General features: G+C 40.8%; 1 protein-coding gene across 1 annotated transcript in view; it reads left to right on the forward strand.

Moving 5' to 3' along the window:
* Nucleotides 1-5: 5 nt before the first annotated feature.
* Nucleotides 6-27,152, forward strand: part of IQCH (IQ motif containing H) — a 50,984-nt gene continuing 23,837 nt past the window's right edge. Inside the window, 17 exon segments of the mRNA XM_030955476.1 lie at nucleotides 6-81; nucleotides 373-517; nucleotides 764-880; nucleotides 1,220-1,317; nucleotides 1,632-1,740; nucleotides 3,041-3,160; nucleotides 8,761-8,872; nucleotides 9,579-9,707; nucleotides 10,091-10,305; nucleotides 11,808-11,889; nucleotides 11,892-12,217; nucleotides 12,285-12,410; nucleotides 13,025-13,091; nucleotides 17,763-17,846; nucleotides 19,912-20,087; nucleotides 23,164-23,436; nucleotides 26,651-26,839. Of these exon segments, the coding sequence (XP_030811336.1) occupies nucleotides 791-880; nucleotides 1,220-1,317; nucleotides 1,632-1,740; nucleotides 3,041-3,160; nucleotides 8,761-8,872; nucleotides 9,579-9,707; nucleotides 10,091-10,305; nucleotides 11,808-11,889; nucleotides 11,892-12,217; nucleotides 12,285-12,410; nucleotides 13,025-13,091; nucleotides 17,763-17,846; nucleotides 19,912-20,087; nucleotides 23,164-23,436; nucleotides 26,651-26,839 (2,196 nt within the window). The 5' untranslated portion in view covers nucleotides 6-81; nucleotides 373-517; nucleotides 764-790.

The raw sequence follows: 27,152 nt of genomic DNA on the forward strand, positions 1-27,152 counted from the left end.
GTGCGGCCCGGCCGGCGCGTCCCGTTGCCGGGAGCGGCGGTGCCGCCATGGCCGCGGCCGGAGCGGGGCTGGGGCTGTCGGGTGGGTTCGGACAGCGCCGGGACCGGCACCTCCCTGTCCCGACCAGCCTCTCCTGCCCTGGCAGAGCAGCCGGGACAACCTGGGTTACCCTCAGCACTCCGGGTCATCCCTGGGCTGAGCGCGGCGCGGCCGGTGCTGTGAGGGGACGGGGGATGCGCGGGGCTCGGCCCTGCGTGAGGGGCAGCGGGTGGGAGCGCGGCTCGGGCTGTGGGTGCTGCGGGGCTGGGGAGCTCGGAGCTGTTTGGTTAACGTGAATACTCGGGTTTGACATGGGCTGGGCTCTCCTCACAGGCTGCCTGCAGTTCGTGTCTCTCCTTGAGGCTTTTGAGATCCCTGCCCGCTGAAAGCACCTGTGCCATGTGTGAGATGTGTGGGGAAACATCCTTCCTTAAGCAGAGAATCTCAGTCCTGAAGTCTGTTGTCACTGTTTTATGAGGTTTGTTTTAAAATTGAGTTTTTCCAGCCTTTCTACGGCCAATGAGTTTAGGTATTTGGCTTTGTATTTCTTATTTAAGTTATAATTATTAATATTGTAATAGTACAGAAGTATGAGATCCTGAGAGTACAGAGTTGCATGGATCTTTTTTCCCTATATTTAGGAATAATTTAATTTGAATTAAATCCTACCTAACCCCATAGGGTTTGGTTGCAGGCATGATTTTTGTCCTAACTTGCTTTTTAGATTCAGGAGGACCTTCAGAAGCTTAAAATGGAAAAAACCAACTTGAAAGGAAATGCAGAAGCTGTGGATATTTGTGACCTCAGAAAAGCAACTGAAAGGACTGAACTTGGGCTGAGAGTAAGTAAAATAGAGCAGGTCTAGAAAATTATTCTGTTTTTTAAATCTGTGTTAATAATTCACTCAGGCCACTTATTTCTTGTGTTACAAGATCCCTTTCCAATCAGCAACTGATGAGATTACTCAGACATTACAGTTCAGAATGATGTCTCCCTTTTTTGGGTCATCAGAGTTAACTGATCTTGATCAGCCAAAATCAGATTTTTTGTCCGACAGAGGCACAAAGTTTATCAACTTTTCAGTCAAGCAAAGACCTGGTTGCTTAATGAACCAAGTTAAATAAAATTAATATCCCTTATATCTTTGTAATAGGCTAAATATTTTTTTTTCCTTTAACAGACACAAGCTGAAAATTATTTCAGTGTTATAGATGGCCAAGAGTTAACTCTTTCTTCAGCTGGTAACAAAGAAGTAAATTCCAAAGAGCCCCCTAAGTGGTAAGTGAAACAGATGTTTTATTGCAGCAAGACACAAAAACTGAGGTGACATAATCATGTAAAGCAAATGGGAGTACTGACCTAGAAAAAGTTAGTTTAGTCATTTCCTATTTTGATTTTAAGTTAAAAAAATATACAAGTGTAAATGCAATTCCAAGCGGCTTCAGCAGTGCTCTGCTGACTTGTGTGATTTTACTTCTGCTAAATGCAAGTTTAAATAAAATACAGTCATTTGGCTGAAAGCAGAGTGGGTGTTTAGCAGGTGAAATCCAAGTAATTGTTAGGAAGCTCACTGCCTGTTTCTCTGTCCCCAGGATTCCTACTTTTGGAGCCTGTCAGCAGCAGCTGGTTCTGCCCCGGGTGGAGCCCCTGGCTGTGCAGAGGAGCAGCAAATCAGCCCCACGGCTGTGCCAGGGCCCCCAGGTCTGAAATCACACCCTGATCCTTCGGTGCTTTCAGGGAGTGCTGGGTGTCCTGTGCATCTGACTGCCATGGAGTCAGGGTTTGAGAACACCCCATGATGAAAGTGTTAAAAATCCTCAGCAGAAGGAGCAGCTGAGAGGGGAATCTTCTCCCAGCCCAGGGTAACATTTAACTTGGGAAAGATCCCAGTGTCATCCATGCAGGGTGGAATTGGCACTTCCCACCCACCCAACCTGACAAAGCCACTTTTATCAGGTGGTTTTTTATTCATAATTCCAGTTCTTGTTATCTTGTGTGGCACTTTCCCCACTCCATTGATCATTTCCCTGTCAGCCTGAGTGAGGAGTTTGCATTGGGAGTCATCTCCTGCATTAATTGAACAGTGCTCAATTCCCCCAATTCTGTTTTTTTTAATAGCACCAGCAGTTTCCTCCCTGCATAACGGTGTGTTATGGTAATAAAATAAATACCACAAAAGCACTGATGAGGTGAAAATTGAACTTTCTGTCTCTGTGCAGCCATGTGGGTAAAAGAGTAATTGGCTTGGATAATAACTTGTGTTCTTACAACCCCAAATCTAAATGAGCATCTCATTGATACATCTGCTTGTAATTACCATCAAAAGAAGAGAGAATATATAGTGCAGATAAATAAATTAAAGCATTTTTACTGCTTTCACAAAGTAACACAGTTCTTCAATACTTCAAGTATACATCTAATGATTGTTGAACTTTTTATGGCATATTTTATTTGTAAAAATCAGAATTTTCCTGTATTTATTTTTACATTTATACCAAACAATGCACACCAAAATATTTTTAACTTAAGAAACTTCTACTGTAATAAAAACATAGGGCTTCCCTCTGGGTTTTATAGATATGCTTTAGATATTTCTTATAATAAGAAGAAACTTGTAAAGTCTTTTTCTGCCCACTGGGATTTAAATCATCATTATTTTTATTAGCAGAATAGTCAAACTCATTCCATGCAGATCACAGAGTGCATTAAGAACTATGTTTTAATTCTGATTACTATCAGGGGTTTTTAATTCCTCATTTACTAATGATCAGGTTCTGTGCCTGCATTGATGTGTCCATTTGGATAATAGTTCCAGTCCTTACAAAGTTTTCCATCTAAACAAAGGCACTTTGCTGTTTGCCCAGTTCTGTGTGTGCAGTCAAATAATACCAATTTTTATAATTATTTTGAAAATTAACAACATGTTAGCCAGTTTCTGCCTCTAAACACCTCAGCCCCAGTGCAGTTATTTTAGGATTATCCCTATTCTATATTTCAGCAGCAGGTGGAAATGGATTTTAAAGTTATGCTTGACCCAGAGAACGTGGATAATAAAGCTGGTTTAAAACATCCCAACGATGAGACCAGGCTGCCACTTATAGCTAAGAAAAAATCTGCTCCTGTAAGTAACTTTTATTATGTTATGGGTTTACTCTATGCATTGCTTTGCACTATTACAGTTAATATTTATCAGTCCTAAATAAAATATTTACATGAAAGTAATTTCCTCATCATTTCCTGCTTTTTGACATGGGTATTTAAAGATCAAAACATTTTGAGTAGTAATACTGGGGAAAAGAAATCTGACATGTAACAGGTTCATTTCCCAAGATCCCAATCCAGCAAAAATAGGGATATCCATGGGATGTGCATGGTCAGTAATGGCAGGAAAATCAGGCAGAGGAGATCAGCTGGAGCTTGGGGACTTCTGCATGTGACCCAAAGATGCAGCAAGAATTAAAAGCCCATTGCTCTCTCTGCTCTGGGAGTGTTCAAATTGTGCAAGATGAAGTTTTGATTTTCCCAAATTTCCCTCCTGCAACTGCAAATTTCATTTCTGCTGCTAGTTCTGCAATTGTTCTGCAGCAGTTGAATGTAAAGATATTTTTAGCAAAGAATGCTTTCAAAAAAAAACCCCAAAAAAGAGTAGGCACAGCCATCCCTCCAAAAATCAATTATGTTCACAAATTTAGCACCGCACTGTGGTCCACACAGCCAATGGTCTCACATGGGGATGCTCTTCTAAAATTTAATTTATGTGACAGAAGCATCCTGCAGCAAGCCCAGTGCTCTAGGAGAGATTCTGAGGTGTTTGGTTTTAAACAACATAAAGAGAATCTGTGAATGGCACAGTTGTGAGCTGCCACTTGTAAAAAAATGATTTTTGGAAAGCTGTTGCCCAGACTTGAGAGGTGATTTGTCTAACCCTGTGATAATAGAGTTAATTAGAAAAAAGCATCATGGCTAATAGGTTTTTAGAACCACTCTAAAACACTCACAGAGAGGAATATTATCTGACTGCAGAGAGCCATGTGTTTTACCACTCTCCCTGAAACATGCACTGAGCACGGAAAACTTACGGGGGATTTAAACTGCAAACATTTAATGTGAATTACTCAGGCTCCCAGATACATATTTACAGTTACTGAGGAGCTGACAGGCTTAAAAACCAAGCAGGTATTTCCTCTCTAATTTATTCTCTTCAAAATTTTAGGGCACAATGTGTGGTTTGGGATATTCTGCCTTCTCTGGCAGTAAATTTTTTGCAGTTGCTATTTGCTGAGATAGATTTGTTGTTAAAGGTGGTGTGTGCCAGCACTTAAGGGAGGGATTTGGTATGATCTATATGATTATACATATGATTATTAGCGGTGAGGCCAATGAATGTGCGTGCAGTTTCAGGTGCACAGTTTGGGTTAATTTGGGTACAATTCACGTTAAGGTGGCTGCGGGAAGGGGCGGCCGGCAGGGGGCGCTGTCCGTACGCGCACGTCCCTCCGGTGTCCACGGGGTCAGCGAGCGGCTCCCCAAAAAAACCCCAAAAAATCACCCGAACAAATTCAAATTAAATTCAAAATTTAATTGCTTGTCTCGCGCCATTCAGGACTTTCCAACGAGGGCTGAGCGGTTGAAAGAGCTGTGAGGTTGAAAAGTTGGGGCTGGAGGTGACCTGAGGGGTCAAGCACAAATCTACCCGGACTTTTTATTATCCTGCCATTGCACTAGTTGGAAAAATTATTACTCAGGATTTCATTGTTTCACCAAAAATGATGTCTTTTCTTGCTCTTTTGGTATTATAAAGTTGCTGATGCTGGGTTTTATCATAGAAACTAAGAACAATTAACTGTTGCCCTTTTGGACCTTTTTGGGTCTAATAATAATGCTTCATCCTCTGCCAAGTTCTGTAGTCATTTTAAACTGAGGGCTGTAATTCTCTTTGAAACACACACTGGGCATCACTTTTTTTGCAGCTTATATCTGGATGAGAGATGAAAAATGAGGAGTGGATAATTATTAAATATGTATACTTCCCATGGAGTATCCAGCCAAAGGAACAGTAATCTGAATTGCAGCAAAAATAATTCTGATGCACTGCTGCAATGTAGAAAAGATTCACAGCTCTACCTTCTGTTTTCATAGGGCTGCTGTGCTGTTATAGAATTATACTGGCACTTTTGGGTCCTTGTTTTCTTATAAATGTATATTATACTGTAAACTTAGGAACCTTTTCATTTATTCATGAGTTAGAATTTAATATGGTGATGATTTCTAGCCTTTATGAGTTGCATCTTATCTAGTGTGGCTCTAATAGTGATGGCAGTGATTCTGGGGCTTTTGTTAAGCTCACTTGTTTGAGCACAACCATTCTAATCATATCTTCAATTATTCATTCTTTATTCAGCATTTGCATGCTGCTAATCATTAACGCTTATCCCTGAAAGTGTATTTGTTTTCAAAATTATCAAGCAAAGCAGGGAAATTCCTTTTATTTCAAGTGACTGGAGGAAGATGTAGAAGAAATCCAGTTTTTTGGTGGCCCAGAGCTGATTGCTTTGGCTGTAATTAGAGCCACATGCCTGGCTTTAAAACACAGAGTTTGGCAGTGGTTGCAGGATGAGACTTAAACAAATTGATGTCACACTACAGTAAATCAAAAGAAGCTCCTTGCATTTGTATTAGGGCGTGGAATCATAATAAGCAGCACAGTGATTGAATAAAATCCTCTTGTCACTAAACATAAAAAGGAAATAATTGCTGAGAGAGAGTTAAGTTAACAGATGAGTGCAGTCAGCATCCTCTCAACCTGGAAATGGGAATGTGAAGGTCAGCCCCATCTCTCCTGACAAACGCAGAACGTTTTGTTGGTAAACAAATTAATCTTTTGAAAGGTCACCATTTGTTTGAAGTTTTTATCCAGTTCTTGTCATGTGGAATTGGAGCTGGAGTGTGATTTTGCCAGGCAGGGGTGCGGGCAGAGCTGCTGAAGCTGGTTGTGTGCAGCTCAGCGTTCCCTGCCAAGCTCCATGCCTGGTTGGGATGCCATGGGCTGCTGCTTGCAGCTGCCTCTGGACAGGGAGGGAGGCTCACCCTGAATTCCAAGCAGGAATTGATCCCACAAATCCTGGCCCTCTGCCCACCAGGAAAACATCTTGTGCTTCAAGGCAGCAATTATCTCCCTCGCTCCCTTCTGTGCTGCTGCTGGTGCCTGTTCCACAAAGCAGATGTGGGATTCACCAAAGTTCTCCCTTCATTCTCTTTCACACCTGTTAGGGAGGAATTCTGATGGATCTGGGTTTCTGGGAGAGCTAGAGAGGTCAGGAAAGGGGCAAAGCTTGATTTTTTCCAAATATGTGGGAAAATTGACAGTTCAGAGCCGCCTCTGGTTACTTTAAGAGCTTAGAGAAGGTAAGGATAACACAAGATCTGTTCTTAAAGATGCAAATCCAAATTTTTCCAGTTAAACTTGCCTTCTCCAAGCCCTTTCCTGCCAGTCTCCTGAGCATCCTTAAAAGTGACCTTAATTCCATTGGTTTTATTTTGCTGTGCTTCCTCTTTCCCTTTCTAGGGGTGAGTGCTGCTTCCATCAAATCCTGACAGGAAATTCTTAACAGCAAATCTGACAGTTTGGAGAAGATAGATGGAGTGATAAATTAATCTGTCATATCCCTTTTTTCCCATCACTATCAAACCCTCAGATTTTCTGATATTTATTTACCAAATCTCATCTCTCTGTTCCTGGAACACAATACTCCTCTTTCCTCTGTATTTAATACCAATCTCTGGTTTTTTACTGGAGGAAAAAATACTTACAAAGATATTTACCAAAAAACCAACAAAAAAAAAAAGATGTTCTAGTTAAATATTGCTAGGTAAGAAGAAAACAAATAGAGAACTAATCAGAAAAATCCCCGTGGTATTCCAACAAGTGCCCTATTTAAAATGAAGCAAAAAAGAAAAAAATTTTAGAGGGGTTTATCCACAGGAGAAAAACACTTTAGAAAGGGTAATAGAATTGTTTTTCTTGTGTCCCAGGTTAATTACACTCAGAAGCACTTGAAATGAAAAAATAGTTTTTTAGCACACTCCAAGCATATTTTAAGGCAAGTCAGCCTTGGTCTGCCCTGCAATTTAAGTGCTCCCTTCCAGCCCTGCAAAACTGAATTTTAGAAGTGCTCATGATGAAGCAGTGATGTTAAAAGTAAAACCTTTCCCTTGCAGTACTTAATATTATGTTTGAGGTCTTATTGTGGTTGTGTTGGCTTAACTTTAGTGCCAATAGCTCCCAAAATGGCAGCAGTTTGGCAGTTTTGCTTTGGTATCTCCCTGAGTTCTCCAGGAAGGAGCCAGTGCAGCAGTCAGGGTGCTGGAAGTGAAGGGATGGGGTGGGATTTTCATGGGGAGCTGCTTTGGATCAGCTCCAGGGTCCCACTGTGTTCCTGTCCTGCTGAATGATGGCACTGGGCAGTGTCAATGAGAGATTAAATTACATTTCTGTTGCATCAGCCCTTGTTCTAACATCACACCTCCCATGGACTTTATAGAAATTAATGGATGCAGCAAAAAGAATTAAATATCTCCAATTAAAAAAACAAATTAAAGACCCAAGCCTCCAGGCTGCTTTTGAACTCACACACTGCACCTGAACTGCTTTTCCTTGCAGTTTATTCCATCTCTATGAACACAATGAAAACAAATATATTTCATGTGCTGTTTATCATAACAAAACCTCATAACTGGCATTTAAATTAGGATAAAACTGACCAGGAGTTAAATCAGTGCTGCCCTACTGCTCCACCAGCGACAGTCTGGAAGAGGAATCACTGTTTAATTCTATTTCTTGCCTTTTATATATTTTTGTTGTGGCCCCACCGGACTGCTGGGGCTGAGGGTGAGCAGGAAAATGTGGTTTATAATTTCCTTTTCTCAGTATCAAGTCACTTACATGGCAGCAGGCATCAAGTTAACCTTTGTTCCATGGTTATTGCTGTTTTCTTGGAACACCAGGACATGAGGATTCATCCACTCCATCCCTTAAAACAGAATGCTCCAGAATGGCCATAACTGAGATGAGGGCCCGGGGTTGCTCTGAAAGGTTCTCTATGATGATAAAAAGTGCAGATTTTCTCTCCCTTCTCTCTTGTGGGCAGCATTGTTAGACAAATTGGGAGGAAAGATTAGAATAGTTAATTTGGATCTGTCTCATTTCCCTCTTGAGAGTTCCTTCTCTCTTTTTAGAAAGTTGCTGGGTGCTGTTATTCAATAATTAGGACACAACAGTGTTCCAAGATCCCAGTCGTGGCTTGGATTGCACTAAAAGCTTGATAATCACTCATTAAAAGCTAATGTTTTAAAGTATTTCTTTTTCCTTCTGGTTCCTTGCCTGTTGTATGCATTTTATCTTTTTTAACACTGTTCTGTCAAGAAACACTGCTCAGTTTTAAGGAGAGTCTTGTAAATACAAACTTCCTGAGATTCCTTCATTAAATAGTACACAAGACATCAATTAAATTTAATTAACTTTATTTTCAACGACTGAAGCAACAACAGTAGACAATACTGTAGCATGTTCACAAGTAATAAAAGGAGTGGTGCACTGTTAATTCTTAATGAAACAGTCACAGCAGAAATTGTATTTATTATTTATTGCTGCAGGAGTAGAGAATGTGTGAATCTGTAAATCCCAGATTTCCCTGTGTCAGAGGAGGTTCTGTCTCTTCCCAGGTGTGCAGTCAGAAGACAGGGAAGGATCCCACAGCCAGCAGCCCTTGGGCTTTGCCTGCCTTCCTCTCCCTGGGCTCTCCCTTAGCCCTGCTAGAAGAGGACACCCCAAAAGGTGAGTCCCAGAGGCCCCTGGGTGCTGCTGTTTGCAGCAGATATTTGGGAATTGAATTTCCTGCCTCCTGCAGGCTTCCAAGAATTGTGATTTCAAACCTTGCAAAGGATAGGGATGAGCTTTAGGCTGCTTGCTCCAGGTGTAGGGTGATAGAGGGTGTGGATCCTGTGAGCATCACCCTGAGCAGCTCTTGGAACTCACAGGCCTCAGCTGCTGCTGCAAAGAAGAATTGTGTGTGTGGTGGAGGTTCTGGTCTAAATGCCACTCAAATGATCATGATCAACAGCTGGTTATTAATTGTTCAGTCTTAACTAGGCTTGGACTGTTTTAGCAATCAGTTTTTAGTGGTAATTGCATGATTATATTGTGCTTTACAAGAATTGATTCTCATCTATTCTGCATACTAAATTGCATTGTACAAGTATATAATTATAGATATGCAAACATATTTCAGAATTAGCACTGGTGCAGTATCTTACATGTATTTTATATATATTTTATATATCAAATTTTATAGGCACAGCTCACCTTCCTTCAAGGTAAAATATTGACTGTTGAAAGATAGGAATCTTTCAATTAAAGGGAATTCCTGCTTTTGTAGTGGTGATGCAGAACTCGGGGCTACCTTTGCTTAATTCTTTCTTCATTGCCAAGAATTCCTTTTCATTCCCAGCTGGAATTGCTCAGGAGTTTCATCTGCTTGTAGGTGCCCTGAGCCTCAGTGGCCAGAGGCTCATCCTCCCAGCAGCACAGAGAGCTCTGCCAGCCCCTCCTGCTGTGCCCAGAGCAGCTCCTTTCCCTCAGTTCCCCAGGCAGCACAAGAAATCAGCTCTAGGTGAGTACAGAGCACTGAAAACAACCTTCAGCTGCACCTCCAGCTTCACCCTCAGGTTTTATCTGCCAAGGAAGGGGCTTTGTGATGAGCACTCACCAAATTCTGCAGGGCATAAGGCACAGGAAAATCCTGTGTCTTGCTACTGGGTAGGAATCAGATTTCTTTCTTCATCCCTGGGAGGGTTTGGTTCCTGTTCATTGCTGGGTTCCTACCTGCACGTTTCAAATTTTAAGCACCCAAATCTGAAGCTCTGCCCAGTGTTAAGCCAGTGGTGCTGGGAATCATGAGTGTCACCAGCTGATCAGGCCTCTGTTTGCCACATCATTAAATTAACAACTGATAATAAGTAAATGAAAGCTGTAATCCATGTTTTATTTGTACAGGAGAGATCAGCAGCAGGCTGGACCCTGAGAAGACAGACACCATCACCCTCCCAAAGCCAAAGGAAGCCATTTATGGCACATATTCCTCTAGTAAAGGGAGCATTCCATCACTCCCATCCAGCAACTCCGTGGTTTCAACAAGGAAATCAAGGCCAGAGTGGAGGTGTCCAGCTCAGCAGTTGGAATCTGAGGCGCACATTCCCCCTCAGACACAGGTAATTGATGGAATGGATCACTCAGGATAATGAGGTTTTTATTTGTGTTTTTTTACTCTCTTCATCAGAGCTGGTTTAGGGAGGGACTGTAAATCACAGGAGGGTTTGAACCACATCCAGTGAATAGTAAATACTGAAATAAAATAACAAATACTTTGTGTATTCCAAATTTCTGCTCTTTCAAGTCTTCTACCTAAATTTGTCTGGTTTTTTTTTTCCACAGAATCTTAGAAAATTAGTTTAGAAAGAATGTTAGGAGGTTATCCACACCTCCAGGCAGAATTACTTGTACCTGTAATATTGCAGACAGCTGTTTTTCCAACCTGTTCTGAAAACTTTGGGTGATAGCAACCCCACAGCCTCCCTGGGCCATCTGTTCCAGTGCTTAACTAACTATTTTTACTGTTATAAAAGAGTTTTTCAATGTTTCATCTCCATTTCCCTCACTGCAGTTAAGCAAATGTGGTGTTTCCCTTTATATTTACAGAAGACTCTGGGGGGCTTTGACCTTGACTGCTCAGTGCCTGCTCTTTGTTCTTGATCCCCATGGAAAAGGGACATTTCTTTCTTTTGTGGATAATTGCTGTGTTCTGTGACAAACTCTCTGGAGTTTTGCTCCATCTTTCCAGACTTTCTGACTTTTGTTCTGTTGAGGAGGTGTGAAAATGAGAGAGGAAGTAAACTTGAGAAATGGAGATTGTGGAATCATGGAATGGTTTGGGGTGGAAGGGACCTCAAATGTCAGGGATAACTCCCACCATCCCAGGGTGCTCCAAACCCCATCCAGCCTGGCCTTGGGCACTGCCAGGGATCCAGGGGCAGCCACAGCTGCTCTGGGCACCTGTGCCAGGGTGTCCCCAGCCTCCCAGGGAACAATTCCTGCCCGAAATCCCATCCATCCTTGCCCTCTGGCAGTGGGAGCCACTCCCTGTGTCCTTTCACTCCAGAGCTTGTAATACCCTCTCCATCTCTTACTGTCAATGAGATGTTGAAATAAATAAAAATAATTACCTAAAAATAGTATGAGTGTAGTGCCCTTAGATTGGAAATCAAAGCTAATGAGTTGCTGGCTGAAGTTGCCAGGAATTAGGGAGTGCTGGAATGTTTCTATTCCAAGCTTTACCCCATTTGCATTTTTATGGTAGGATGTTTCCCATTCTCCTGGGAAAGGTGGAGGCAGCCTCAGTGGAGGAATGCCACTGCAGTCACTTTCTGCTTTTAGCCAGTGAATCAGTGTAAATTTTTTTATATATTTGGTAAATTCTTGGTACAATTGATGTATTTCTTTAAAATTGCTCATAGTTTTGCATGACCTGGGAGGTTTTTGTGTGGCAGTGGGTGTGATGGCAGAGCTGGGCAGGATTTGTGGCTCTGGTGGACAGAACCAGGATCAGTGTATTTCAGATTCACAAATCCCCTCAATCAAGTCATAAAAAATAACAAAAAAAGTTCATTTTGACCTCTCATTTACGGCACCATCTGTGACTCTTCTCTTCCCACAGCCCCCACAAACAGCTCAACCCTTCCAGGATCCCTGCTTGGACCGGGACAGTGCTGTTCACCAGAAAGCTCCAGGTGTCCTGGCCAACACCTCCATCATTCCTCCTGGGGGAGCACTGTGGGGTTTTTGGAACCCACAGAAAAGCTCCTCAAAGACCACTCTGTCCCCCTGGCCACCAGCAGCAGCCAAAAGTTGGCACAGATCACCTCGGACTTGGATTTTGAAGAGAATCCCACCAAAAGTGACATTGTGTCCGTGATGAAGAATCAGTCAGCTGTGGCGAAGATCCCGAACCGAGCTGGCCAGAGCTGCAGAGGGCAGGGGGGCAGCAGGCCGCCGCAGGGGGCACGGGGCCCAGCCCCGTGCGGGCTCAGGCAGCAGCAGCAGGGGGCAGGGGGGTCCCAGCCCCGTGCCAGGCTCAGGACAGCAGCAGCAGTGGGCAGCAGGTGTGACCAGCCCCGTGCCGGGCTCAGGACAGCAGCAGCAGTGGGCAGCAGGTGTGATCAGCTCTTCCTGGCGTTCCTGGAGTCACCTGGCACGGCTGAGGAATGCCCTGAGGGAAGCACGCCACAGACACCTGGAGAATTTCTGCAGCAGGGCCAAGGTGTGTGCTGCTAGCAGCTGGTACTGCAGCGCTGCTTCTCCAAACATCTCCTGCTCCCATCCTTCTCCCCCTTTAAGCATCCCCCTGTCCAAGGATCATATTTCATCCTTCATCAGCAATTCAGCCTTTGTGGCCGCAAAATCTGTCGCAGTGTTTCTGGTGAAAATGTCCCTTCTTTTTGGCTTCAGTGGTTCTGTCAGAAAATCAATGTTTTAACTGCATTACCTTAGTTCCTTATATATACCTTGTGGCACTTAATTTGCTGCAAAAAAAAAAATCCCTCTCTTGTCTACATTCCTGTCACCACTTTGTCAGAAAGTATTTAAGTTTGCAGACAGCCTCTTAATTAGTGCTCACAATTTCATTTATGTTTGCTTTCTTTTTTTTTCATTCATATTCTGTTAATTAAGTGAGCAGCCTCTAATCTTCCCCTGCCAGTAGCTTCATGTAGCCACCTAATTAAATTAATTGGGGAAGATGTTTTAAGTATGTAATTAAATCAATTAATATAATTTATGCCTGGCTTAACTGTACAGTGGAAAAACAGCTGAAGTTTGACTAGATGAATCCACTACAGCTTCCTGTCACTGATCAATGCTCTTCTTGATTTTTAGCATCTGGCAGCCAACTGGAATCGCATCAGGACCTCCAGGAGGACTATTATCCATATCCCATCATTAGGTATAACACTTTTGCCTGCAAATCTATCAGCAACCTCTATTACCCACCACATTATGACTCCTTGATTGAGTTCAAGGAAGGCCCCTTGTTTTATTCAAATTGGTCTCGGCAGGAAAATGTTCTCGACATGATGAGAGTAATAACACAGGGCCCTCGCTCGAAACGCCGTTTAATTTGGGGATTAAGCAAATAAAGTCATTATGTGGGGGCCTCTATTCAGTGGAGAGGTGATTTGCTGTAATTTGCTTTCATCTGTATGAAATGAACTAAAAAGTTGTGTATTTTTTTTTTCCCTCTGAAATAACAGATAATGTTTGCAGGCTCCTTTAATGAGAGGCGAAGCCGGGCCCGAGCACGCCGGTGCTGGTGCAGCAATAAGGCAGGATATTGCTTGTACACTGATTTTAATCAAATGTGCAGTCAAAATGATAAGCTACATTCTCTGAAATTATTTAGTTCTAATTACGAGCAGATGGGATGCTTTATTTGCACCTAGGGCGCCTGAGCAAAAGGAAATGCTGTGTGAACAAGAATAATTAAGAAGTTGAATAGTGTTTTTTGCGCTTAAATAATCTGCAGTTTCATGTTAATTAGCACTAATGTAATTATTTAATTACATTTATGAATTGGGGGAGCCGAAAAGCTGGTTCCTGCCACATAATGGCAAAGTGGAGGTGTTGAGAAATTAAGAGGATGATTTCTTGGGAATTTCTAGGACGCACTGATAATCTCCTAAAACATGAAATCCTTGTCAAAACGCTCGTAACTGCATTTATAATTTGTATTTACACAGCAAATTAATTGACCTGAGAGCTTCAGGATTTCGTAAAGTGAATTGGTTAAGACCTGAATTAATGAAGATGGTAAATAAGTTTTAAACTCTGTTTGGCAGCCCAGATAGCCCTTTATTCCCTCATCCTGCTGACTGTGTCTAACATAAAAATACATTTGATCAACAGCTCCTTCTAATTACACCTGTCCTAAAGTCTTGTGACCATCCCAGGACTGAATCCTATTTTAAACCAGGACAATTTAAAAATAATTTAGACATTCCAGTGTTCTAAACTGGATAGAAACGTGGAGGAGAGCATTTAGCCAGAAAAAAAAGCAATTATTAATTAGGTGTGTGAATTCAAAAGTCAGCAGAGTTGTTGCACACCAGATGTTTTCAAAGTCGTATTAAAATAATCCTCAGTACAATCAAAACAGGCTGACATCAGAAATTAATCATTCTGTCACTGTTCTTCTGCTGGATTTGGGAATTTATAGAAGTTTTTAAAATTATTTCAACTTCTTAAGTAAATGGTAAAACTCCAGGGAAATTCCACTTTATTCAGCACTTCGCTGGGAGTGAAGGCCCTGATTGTGTAACAGGACTTCCACAGCCTTGTGCTGTAAATACAGGAATTTGGAGATGTAGGATTTGAGTGGAATCTCTCCCTTAATGAGGAAGAAAAAAGTAAAAAAGATAATTTGAGTGCAGGTGTTTTTTTAGAAAATTAGAAAACCAATATAAGTAGGTTAAAATATTTAAAATATATAAATTATTATTATTCAAAACCTTTAAAAGACGGTTTTGAAAGTGCAGTTTGGAAAAGTTCTTCCTGCTTGTTTGTATTAAATGCAGCTATATCTGGATATTTCCAGTATTCCATAGGGATTTTGCATGGATTAAATCATGATAAGCTTATTAAAATGGAATGGAAATATTTGGGGTTTTTTTCCTTCTTTTGAAATGTTAAGGTTTAGACTGATTTTGGGAAGCAGCAACAAAAAAATCTTAACATTGAGCAATTTTGGTTTGATCTAATTTTAAGAACAGCCGATATTTAAAATTTTAAAAGGTGAAAACATAAAATCCCTACACTAAAAATTTTTAAAATCTAACAATAAAAATTTTTTATGTTTAATTATTCTGCTCCTGCACATTTGATAATTTAAAATTAAGAATTATTGGAGTAGACTTAGAGGAAGCTGGAAAATTTAAACAGCAAACATTTGGCTCAGTCAAAAAGGACTAAATATGTAAAATGCCAGCTGATTTCAGCAGTGTTTTTATTTTTTACTGCCTTTTGCAACCATAAAAAAATTTTTAAGCTACAAAACCTGGGACAGAGCAGATAATCAAGAAGACACCAAAGTTTGATGATACTCAGTGATTTCTCTGTTCACTTTTGTAAATCAGAAATAAAACCCGAAATTCTCTGCTCAGTGTCCTTGATTTCGGCATTTGGGACAAATCAGAGTCTGATTTTTCTTCCCTTGCAGGTGGAATTCCAAGGAATGGTGATAGAGGCAGGAGGGTGAATTTCTCATTTCACAACAGTTTCAGATTCATGTCAAATTTCTGGAAATAATCCAGGAAAAGGGATGGTGAAGAGCTTAAATTGTACTGCTGGGAGGAGCAAATGGTTCCATTTATTTCACCCAAAGAAAAAATTGGGCTTTGTAGGATAGCTAAAAAAACAAAGCAGAATCCAGTGGTTAAGGCAGAGTGAGGAGAAATGAATTTGAACCTTTAAATCAGATTTACTGCCACAAATGTGTACCAAACATAGACAGAAAAATTCAGTTTTATTTATGAAGCCTTGGCTGGTATTTCCGAGAGCTGTCCCAGGTCCTGGGGAGCACCAGGTGAGTGATCCCAGCTCGTTTTCCTCCTTCCCCTTCAGATCCTGCCCAGGAACCTTTCTGTCCTGTCCCCCTCTGCTCTTCCTGTTCTGCAAGGAACCTTTGGGGATTCTTTGTTGGGAGAAGCCACTTGGAGATGAGCAGAATTTATTAAGGAAATGTCAATTAAAGGGTCATTAAAGGGCTGAGGTTGAAAGGGGAATGAATGAATGAATTCCTCTTATTTACCACTTCTCCCTGCACTTGGGAGTCATGAATGCCAAACCCAATCCCATTCCCAAGTGTTCCTTTGTCCACATCCCAAATTCCAGCCACTATTTGGAATTTCTTGTCCAGGAACCAGAACTGATGGCACAGCTGCACTGGAGCATGAGGCTATGATCACCATATATTGCATTTATTTGGCCTGGGTTTTATTTAAACTGGAAGAAAAGGAATATTAACCCTTTAATCAGCTTTCTCAGGTGTCCAGTCTTGGAGTATGGAATGTTCAAGGTGGGTCAGGAGGAATGTGGTTCATCCTGTCCAGTGGGAGGGCAAGGACTCACCAGCAGTGAATATTCCTCATTAAATCTAATGGGGTCATGCCAGTGCAAGTTAATATATCGTCCCTTAATATGGTTTATTAACCTCCCTGTGTAAAGTACAGTGCTACAGCACTGCAAATGCAGAGCCTGAGCAAAATGCAAATTTTAACTTATTTAATTGCCACTTCGTTATTCCTTTCAAATAATTCCTGTTTTTCCAAGGGATGTTGGCATGTTATTTTTTGGCCCCGTTCTTAAAACCCAATGTTTTCAGGGTAAGGAAATCACTGCATTCCGAGGCTGACTTTTAAATGGTTTGAAAATATTAAGCAGCATTTCTAGTGTCTTAAAATTGGGTGAGAGAACAAAATGAAGCCTTGAGACTAAAGTTTAAATACTCGGAGCAAACTTTTTTCTAATTACTGTAGCTTAATATTAGAGGAGTAAAAAAAAAATAAAATCAATATATTTTAGTTAGATGAATTCTCCAAGTGCCTGGTACCACTGTGCTAACTGCAATATGTAAGTTTGGTAAGAAATGACCAAATATTAAACTGGTAGTTTAAAATTATCTGTATTTTCTCATGTTCTGTGTGCAATTGCCACAGCACCTTAGAATGCTGATCACTTGTAGTAATTGTCTTTGTAATTAGGCTGAAATATCCACTTTGCTGTTCTCTACATGAAAGCACTGAAATAACTGAGCAGATTTTAGCCAAATTAAGCTTTGCCTGAGTTTCTGATAATTTTCCATGTGCAGATATATGGAAATGTAAGGATCTTGTTCCTGAATCAGTCAAGTTTTTATGCCAAACACTGAAAATTTGGATTAATCCTGATGGATTAAACAATTAATATCCCTGGCGGTGACTGCCAGTGGAGCTGTGGCTGTTTGCACAGACACCACAATTCCTTTGGAATTCCACCAATTTGAAAATTACAGCCTTAAAAAAATTATAGTTACAGTGCTGCTGTCATTTCCTGCAGTCTTTTTGAACGTGAGCAGGGAATCAGCTGGAACTGTGACCTGCAAAGAGATAATCCAGGCTCAGACAGGCTGTCACTCACCTTTCCTCTGCAACAAAGTGAGCAGGTAGCACTGAGACATCTCCTTAATGAAGTGGCTTTGGTGCCTTTTATCTGTGTGAAGGACAAAATTACCAGGATTCTTGCTTAATGATGGTGTCATTTTTTTTTTCCTCCCCCAGTGTTTACAAAAAAAAAAAAAAAATTATCTAGCAACATGAAAGACTCCCAGCAAAACAGTCTGCATGGTTAAATTAGAAAACTCTGTAGGGCTGTAACATTCAGGTCTGTATTTAAATGACAGAAAAACGTGAAATTACATCAGTAATAAAAGTAAATTCAGAAAAATGCTGCAATGAGTGCTGTGAGATTTCAAATAAGGGGTTTTTTTCAGCTTTTTTTGAATCCAGAAATCTGATTTTTTCCCCCAAATGTGTACCAGGGGTTTTCTGACTGCAGTTAGTGGGGGGCTTTGCTTGTTTTCCAGGGTATTCCCAGCACATCCGTGAGCACATCCCTGACCTTGCTCTCCAGCAGAACCTGCAGATGGGGAGGCTCTGTGACATCCTGGGTATGTGATCAGCTCCTGCCCTCTGATTATTCCCCCAGCTGCCACTGAAAGAAAACAGCACAAGGACTTTTTTTGGTATTAATATTAAATATAGAGCAGGGAGAAGCTGAGAAGGAATTGTGGCATTTCTGGCCGTGTTGTCCATAAAAAACTCCTGCTGCTGTTTCCTTGTCCCTCTGTGCTGAGGTGGAGCAGCCTCCTCCTGTGAGCTGCTGAGCACTGAGAGTGTTCAGTGCTCCCAAAATGAGGGAGACAGAAAGATGTGCTGCAAAAGAGCAAGCCCTTATTTAAACCCTTTTTTGTTTTCCCTTTTAAATCAGCAAATGAGGCAAAAGGCATCTATTGAAAAGTTGGTTTTTTTTTCCTGACAGGCTTCTTTTAAGCAAAGCAGGAAAGGATATTAGTTAGCAGTGACCAACTGCATTGGCTCCCTGGAATGATGTATTTTACATGATTCATGTATATTTCAGAATCATGATTATTTTATAAATGCCATTTAGTAAGTTTGGAACAAAAATATATTAGATCCAGAAATTTACAGTTGCCTAAAATAATAATGTAATTGCCTTTATATATTATCTAGGCACTAATATTGGGTTTTTTCCACTGTACTGTTTTATTTTTTTCTTTTTTTTAACGTGGTTTTTTTGGCTCTTAAATGATAGAAACTTAAAGGGACAAAGTCACACATTAAACATTTTTTTCTGATTTCTGAACATGAAAATTGGTTCTGCTGTAAGATAGACTACAAGGAAGATACAAACTAATGAAATATTAACTAAATTATGGACTGGATCATGTGCTTTACCTGTGCCTGGCAGAGGAGCACTGAGATTTTCCATTTTGGTTTGGTTTTTCTTTGGAAAAGCAGAGGACTTCCATGCTGTTTGTGACCTCCTGTGAGTTAAGCTGTCCCTGAAGCCCCCCTGTCTCCTGAGGAGACTTTATCTCTCTTTATAGGGCAGTGCTACAGCAGTAAAATGTGCTGCAGCTTTTTATTCTCCAAATTCACTCCAGTTGTCAGTTTTGCACTTGAGTATTGACTGGTGAATGGTGCTGAACTTTTCCATTAATTATTTTTAAAAGTGATGTGGTAAATAATTCTCTAAATGCTCTGCTTGTGGGGTCTGTGGTACTTCAATGTCTCAGGTGAGTTCTGGCCTCACATTTTAAATGTGGATTATTTCCCTGCAGCTCTGGCAAAACAAAGTCAGGCAATGGGATCTCTCATTCACTTTCCAACATTTGGCTCAGGCTTTCCTTGTCCAGTCCTTGCTGTGCTGCAGTCCTTCCATGGAATAGCAGTTATCCCTGGCACTTGTGCACAATAAAACAATGCAAGGCTTCCCACTGATTTGGATCAAAATCTTGGAGTGCTCTTTGCCTGTCGATGCCTCAAGGCCCATTAATTCATTAGCTCATTACCATTAATATTTTAGCAGAACAGAGTGGTTACAATTTTCCCAAACTGCCTGTATAACAGATTTTCCTTCTGTGTGGACACAGCCCTTCAGCCCAAGCTGTTTTCCATGAGGAAAAGCAGATTTCCACCCCGTGCTGCCCTGCACACTGCCATGCCAGCAATGGTTATTAATGATACCCCACCCTGAGCTTTTGTGTGGGCAGCACAGGAGTAGGAACGGCCCATGGAAAATCCAGGCAGCGTAGAAAATTGCAATTTCCTCAGCTTTCTCAACTGAATGGCTCAGTTTTATAATTTACTGGCATTAATGGGGATATATTTTTCAAGCAGTTCAATTCCCATTGATGTTAATGGGAGCTGGGCTCACAAATCCCCCTGCACCACTTCCCAAATCCTGCCCCAATATGTTCTGCAGATTGAATCCCAGGAAGCAGCTCTTCCTTTGGGTCACTGCCCTGGCTTCAGAGAAATGCTGAAGCACGGCAAAGAGCCCTAAGGTTTGGGAATGACCCCCCATTTTTCTTTCTTTGCAGTGCATTTTGAGGAGAGCTGTTGGTGAGCAGAGGGTTGGGGATGCTGGCATTGCTGTTGGGAGTGTGGCACCTTTGTCCCAGCAGTGAGCACTGTGCCCCTTTGTTTCAGATGCCAACGTGGACGTCATCTACATCTGCCCCCTTGCTCTGAGTGAGGAGTTACTGCAGTATTACAATAAACTCCTGGGTCTGCAGGCAGCTGTTAGATCTGGGAACCCTGAGGACATGGCTGACCTGCAGGACAGGTTCAAAATTCTCACCCCTGAAGCTATAAACAGCTTCCCTGTGAGTTTGTCTTCTAATTACTACAGCTTGAGGGATGCAGTAAAATTAAATTGGAAATTTTATAACTTGCAACGCTCTGGTACACATCAGTGAAATATTATTGCAAGTTTAAGGGCTTTACTGATTAGACTACTAGTTAGAGCATTGGAAATAAATATCCTGGTTTAGCTTTATAGACTTGCTTGAGATAGTCCTAGATTGGCTATTTGTAGGCTCTTGTCCCTTCTGACTCTGTGCTTGGGACTGGGAACTTGATAGATTTATATCTCTAAGCAAATCATAGCAATAAACCATTCTTATTACTCAAACTTTATCTCTGGCTAGCCCAGCACTCAATCATTGCTGTGTTTGCAGTGGCTCTTGCAACTAAATCCAGTGTAGAGCTCCTTAAAGAACAAGGCTTAAACAAAGTTAGGTAATAATACAGAAATCTGAGTTTCAAACAGATTAGAATAATACATAAATACGAGCTCCAATAATACAAAATTGATAGTTCCAGAATAACAATTAATAATAGAGAAATATTAGTTCCAAACCTGTCAAGTCAGGTTTAATTTCATGTGCTAAAACATCTTCTAATTAATGTGCAGTGTGTTCAGTGTTTCTGAAAATGCTGCAGTGCAGTGGAGACTTCACAGTGAACAATAGTTTTATATTCTAAAATTTATATTCTAATTTAAATAGTATTTATATTCTAATTTAAATATTAAACCCACAGTGTCTTGGCTGGGATTTGATTCTTATCAAACTTTGTGGCACATTTAGGGGCTTTACTTGAAGCCTTGCTGCTGGTTTTGCTATTTTTTTCTTTTTTAAGTTGCACTTTGACAGTCATAGCAGGTTTTTTCTCTAGATTATTTTTTAATAGTAACTCCCAACTGTGAAGTAATGCCAAAATCTCTCAGGAGAATGGGCAACACCAGATTTTAGGTGAACCAGGTTCAGGTAACCCATGGCTCTTTGGTGCCATGCACCTGTTAATGTGCAAAACCCACCTTGTTTTCATTTAGCGTGTGTTCTTTACCATATAATAATTAATATTTTTAATGAATACATCCTCTGTGTGGAGAGGAATCTGCTCAGAACTTCTCCTGGTCATCCCTTGGCTTCAGCACCGATGTGGGCTGTGTAAGGATTTGAGTTTTATAAGTTATTATAAAGGATCTTTCTCCTGGGTTATTGAATAAAAAGCTTTTATTGCACGTAATGGATCGAAATTTATTCCCAATCAATGAACGTGTGGCTTGAAGGCCACTTCAGAGGGCTCCTTTTAGCAATTCCAGAGGCACAAATCAGCCCTGCTCAGGAAAATGTGTGGAAAAGGCAGAGCTGGCCCTGATCCTGCGCTTGAGGTGTGTCCAGCTGGAGGCAGCTTTGCTCTCCTGGTGATCCTGATGCCAACGGCAGATCTGGGATCTTGGGAAGCTGAAAACAAAACAAAAATCAACAGGTTTGAGAGCCAAGAACTTTGGTTAATCCCATATCCTCTGTTCCTGCTGGAATCCCTCAGTTCTGCCTTTCCCTGCTCTCCCTCCCCCTTCCATGTACCCTGGCAGCTCTCAAAAAGCAGGAATGAAGCAGCTTTTACAGCCTGACCCCCTTAATTAACTGTAAAATCCATTATTGAGGGGCACAAGGCAAATCTCCTCCCTACAGCCCCACGGTGGCCCCAGGCTGGGAATGGATCTGTTCCCTGCAGGCAGAGCTCTGGGCTGGGCCAGTCCCTGCCTGGGACCAGGGCTCAGTAAAGGGAATCCATCCATGGATCAGGGCTTGGAATGTCTTGGCTTTAAAACTGATGCAAGCAAAAGGGCTCCAGGTGATTTGTTTGCTGTTCTTTTCATCCTGAAACTTCTGTAATTCTCTTTTTTTGCTGGAGCTTTGGGGAGTGTCCCATTCCTGCTGTCCTTGCAGGTTGTCCAACCCCTTCACAGAGAGATCTGGGCGCTTTTGGAGCTGTGTTTGGTGTGAGAAGGCACCAAGGAGATTCCTTGTGTTCTTTTCCAGCACCATCCTCCCTATCCAAGCAGTGAAATCAGGATTTCTGCTGCAGTCCCTGGCAATGAACATCCAGGACTTGGAAAGAAAATATTCTGTGTCCTTCAGTGCTGGAAATCCCTGGCAAATCCAGGATTTACATTATCCTGAAAATTCCTGAGGCCTAAATGAGATAAAAACTCAATAGGAAGTTGATTTTCTCCTTGTTGGGATTATGATTTGTTCATGACAATTTATTGCAGGGGATTTCTCCATCCCTGTCTCATCCTCAGTATATTTTTGGGAAAATAATTGGAATATATGCAGGCCATGCATGGGATATGTTATTTAAAACATTTCTGAGGTTTCACCTGCCATGACTGATATTCTTAATTTAAATTCAGTTTGTAGGATATGTCATGAGCAGCTTGTTCAGCAATAGATCTTTTTTTGGGAATAAATTAGAAATTCCTTCCAAAAACTGGGAACCTTTGTGTTTTAAGCAAAAAAAAACCTACTACAAAACTGCTCCCCTCTCCTTAAGTGCTGCTTTAGATCAGCAGTCAGAGCTCCTGTGAAATGGAAATGTGCATCCCCAGTAATTTAATGTAAGCACTGAAAGCTTTTGTAAATCAAAGTGTTTTATTCTCAGAGAATCACTTCAAATACCCTGAACTGTATGTGAAATACATTCCCTGCTATAGGGAGGGAGGGGATTCTTCATTTTTTTATTGATTTTGAGGAGCTCTGGAGTTAAACCATGCCAGGAGTGTTGCTGAGATGAATCACTATTATCCAAAGGCCAGCAGCCTCTGTGCCTGACAGAAGGATAATTCCACACGGATCAAATAAATACAGATGTGTAGTAATTAGTTCTATTCCCAACGAGGCCATTTCCAACCCACTAAAGATGTGCACGATTATGGAGCCTCACCCCAACAGCTTTTATCAATTTAAACTGCTAAGCTACAGGATAGGTCATAACCCAGCCTGCTATTAATAATGTATTTATTGTGGGCAACATTAGGAATTAGGGGAGGAAAAAAAAAAACCAACAAAAAACCCACTTTTCATAAGAATAAATGTTCTCTTTTTGCAGGAGCATCACATGTGCCTGGCCACTGTGCTCAAGTACAGCCCCAGGACCCTGCAGAGGCTCCAGGTTCTGCTCCAGGGCAGGGATGCCTACATGGTTGGGGGTGTTCCCCACCTGGATGATCTGGCTGTGGCTGACCAGCTCCAGGTGCCACTTCTGGGCTCAGAGCCAGCAGTGGCTCAGCTCTACAGCACCAAGTCTGGCAGCAAGAGAATCTTTGCCAGTGCTGGAGTGCCAACCCCTCCTGGAGAGTGGGACATCCACAGCAGGGAGCAGGTGAGCATTTGGGTCATGCCAATAACTCCACTGATGAGACCCTCATCAAGGAACAATGGTTTTATGTTGCAAATATTAAACCTACAGTGCCTGAGCTGGGATTTGGTTTTTAGCAAACTTTGTGACACATTTAGGGGCTTTGCTTGAAGCCCTGTTGCTGGTTTTGCTATTTTTTTTTCTTTTCTAACTGACCTTTGACAGTCATAGCAGGTTTTTTTCTGGATGCTGGGTTATTCTTTAATAGTAACTCCCAACTATTTTTCCAGTGATAACTCCCAAACCCTCATGGGTTTGATCAAGTCTTGGGTGAGGTTGGGTCCTTTCTTGGCTCGATTAAATGCAATTTGTGCCCAGGGCAGGAAGGAACACAGTTACTCTGGGGTTCTTTCATGGGCTTGAGGATATAAAAGTGTTTGGTTCAATATTTGAGACAGTTTGTGCTGGTGAAGTCATGAAATGAATCCATTTTGCCACTGGCTGAAGGTGCACATTTTCCAAAAATCCTTGTTCTAAGGGGAAGAAATCTCCCCTTCAATGAGCCTGTTCCCACTGAGTCTCACTGAGCATCTTTGCAGTTTTGTTTTGCAGCCTATCATTGCTAAATTCATCTCTCTTGTTGGCATGACCAGTAGGAAAATAACAAAACCCTATTGAACTGAAATTACGAGGCACAAGAGGCTTCTGTGCTTTCATTTTACATGTTTATTTTGCAGCCAGTTCCTCAGTATTTTATTCTCTAAACTGATGATGCAATTTACAATTATATGTCTAAGTATTTATTTAAAAAAACTCAACATTTTTATGGTGGTGTTACTTCTCATCCAGGAAAAAATCATTGCTAAGGTTTGTTTTTTTTTTGTGGTGCTCCTGCTTCTTCAAGAGGCTTTTCACATTGCTTTAGTTTTTATTAATCACCTTTAGCACTGAACAGACCAAGCTACACAAATCCATTGCTACTTCTCCAGTAGATGAAATAAATATATGATCAATGGCCTGCAAAACAGCTGTTTGATTTATTTGATTCACGTAAATTATTTAACAATACTTCTGGTTCATCCTACAGGGTTATGGAATTTCTCCTTCTGTTGTTTGCTTGTATGAAATATTGACATTTTAGGTTAAATAATCAAAGTGAGGTGACACCATGGTAAAGCACAATTCAATTTTCACTTAAAGATAGCACATAATTCTTTGTGATTGGTACAGTCCTTACAGGATTATTGATCCTTTTCATTACTGTAGGGGGAGCCCTCAAGAAAAACACATTTATGTGATTCTCAAAAGCCACAAATGGAACACATGTAATTGTATTTTAGGTCAATCTTTAAAAAAAAAGAAACAAAAATCCCTCAAATTACTCTGTAAAACGTAGAAGACTCCAGCCAATGCAACAAGATCTGAGAATACTTTCACCAGGTTCAAAGTCATTTGCAGTTTCTAAGAAGCTAATTGCATCCTGCACCAGCTGGGCAAAAGGCATTTGGAAGCCATTTAAATCTGTGTACATACACAAATAAATAATTAGCATTTTTATAAAGCCTGCCTGGTACCTCCTCCGTGCATTTATAACCATGGGATGCACTCTCCAGCAGCAGAATTTCCCAGCTGTTTGGGCTGGTGCTACCCTGGCACATTTTTGCAAACAGCATCGTCCATCCCGCGTTGTTCCCTGTCACAAACGTTCATGGAGCACTCCTGGTGATCCAAAACCTCAGACGAAAACAAAAAACACCTGGGCAGGCAAATCCCTCTGTGCAGAAAACAGGGATGTCTTCAAAGGCTGCTTTCAATCCATACCCACCTCTGAGAAAATGAACCCCCATTGTTGGATTATGCCCTTTCCTGACCCAGAGATGGGCAACTGAGAGGCTTTTAAAAACTTTTATTCCATTTTCAGACAATACAGTTGTTATAATTCATGCCATTGCAATCAGAGGCCAACTATTTCCTAATTACATTTGTTTCTTGGTCTATCAGCTTTAGCCACACCATGCTATAAATACCTTAAAGCCAATTATCTAAAATTACCCCTCGTGGGTCCTACCACAATGCATCTTTCATAGTTCTATTTCTCTACAATATCTAGTTTTATTTGTAAGGCCATCCTTTGGACCTTGTTTCCAGTTCCATTTCTCTCTCAGCAATGTCTGTCCTATTCCAGGGCATTTCTAAGCCAACATTTCTTAGCTCAAGGTTTGCATATGGATGCACACTGTGTGTCTTCTGTCAGGCTTTGAGAATTTTCTGCAAATCCATTTCCCCCTCTCTCTTGGACAGAAAAAACTTTGATGGTTTTGTTCATTGACAACTGTGCACAATGAAGCACACAGGGCATCATCACTGACATTGTCACTATAATAATCAATGCATAGAAACTTAATAAATAATTATAATATATATAATGTTATATAATATATGAAATATAGTGTATATTTTATCTGATATAATATATAATATTTTATATATAAAATATATCATACTATATATATATCACACAGGGCTTTATCACTGACATTGTCACTATAATCAATAGAATAGAAGTTTCAATAGAAGCTTATTTTAATAAAGAATTATATAATATATATAAAATATAGTGTATATATTATCTAATATAATATATTATATTTTATATATAAAATATACTATATATATCACACAGGGCTTTGTCACTGACATTGTCACTATAATAATCAATAGAATAGAAGTTTCAAAAGAAACTGATTTTAATAATTATAATATATATAGTATTATATAATATATAAAATATAGTGTATCTATTATCTGATATAATATATAATATTTTATCTATAAAATATATCATACTATGTATATCACACAGGGCTTTATCACTGGCATTGTCACTATAATAATCAATGTATAGAAACTTATTCTAATAAATAATTATACTATAAATAATATTATATAATGTCTAAAAGATAGTGTATATTATCTAATATATAGTATTTTATATATAAAATATATAATAATCAATGTATATAAAGTTAAAGCTCCTTTAGCCAAGGTGCAAAACTCTATCTTTCAAATAAATCACCTAACGAAGTCATCACACTATGTGAGCCTTCTGTCAGGCTTTGAGAATTCTCTACAAATCCATTTCCCACGCATGTTTAGGAAAATAAATGTTAATAAATGTCCCAAATCCCAAATATTTGGGGGCAGGAAGTGTGAAGGGTGTTGTGTCCCTGCCCTGCAGCTGCTCCGTGCCCTCAGCCAGCTCATCCTGGACAATCTGGAGGTGCAGCGCTGGCTCTTCAAGGTGGATGATGAGCGTGCAGGGGATGGCACTGCCTTCTGCGATGTCACTGCCCACCTGGAATGCTACCCCTGGATCCAGAGGCAGCAGCAGGGACATCCCGAGGTGTGGAGCGAGAGCCAGGCTCGTGTGAGTAACAAAACTGCATCTTCTGTGTTGTCTTGGCTCTTTATGTCCCCTGAGGTCCCTCCTCGCTGTAAACCTCCTCCCTGAGCCAACATTTGAAGGTAAATGTTGATATCACAGCCCAGTCTAGCTTCACAAAGCAGCAGTAATTCAAATAAAACAGGGAAATATTCCAGAATATTCCAAAATATTCCAAAATATTCCAAAATATGAAGGAATGCCTGGCAGCCAACTGTGGAAAGACTTGTGTCGTAACACTTCCTATGCAATAATGGCCAGGGTTTATACATTTTTTGTATAAATTTTATATATTTTT

This window comes from Camarhynchus parvulus, chromosome 10 (genome assembly GCF_901933205.1).
Source record: "Camarhynchus parvulus chromosome 10, STF_HiC, whole genome shotgun sequence".
Taxonomy (NCBI): Eukaryota; Metazoa; Chordata; class Aves; order Passeriformes; family Thraupidae; genus Camarhynchus; species Camarhynchus parvulus.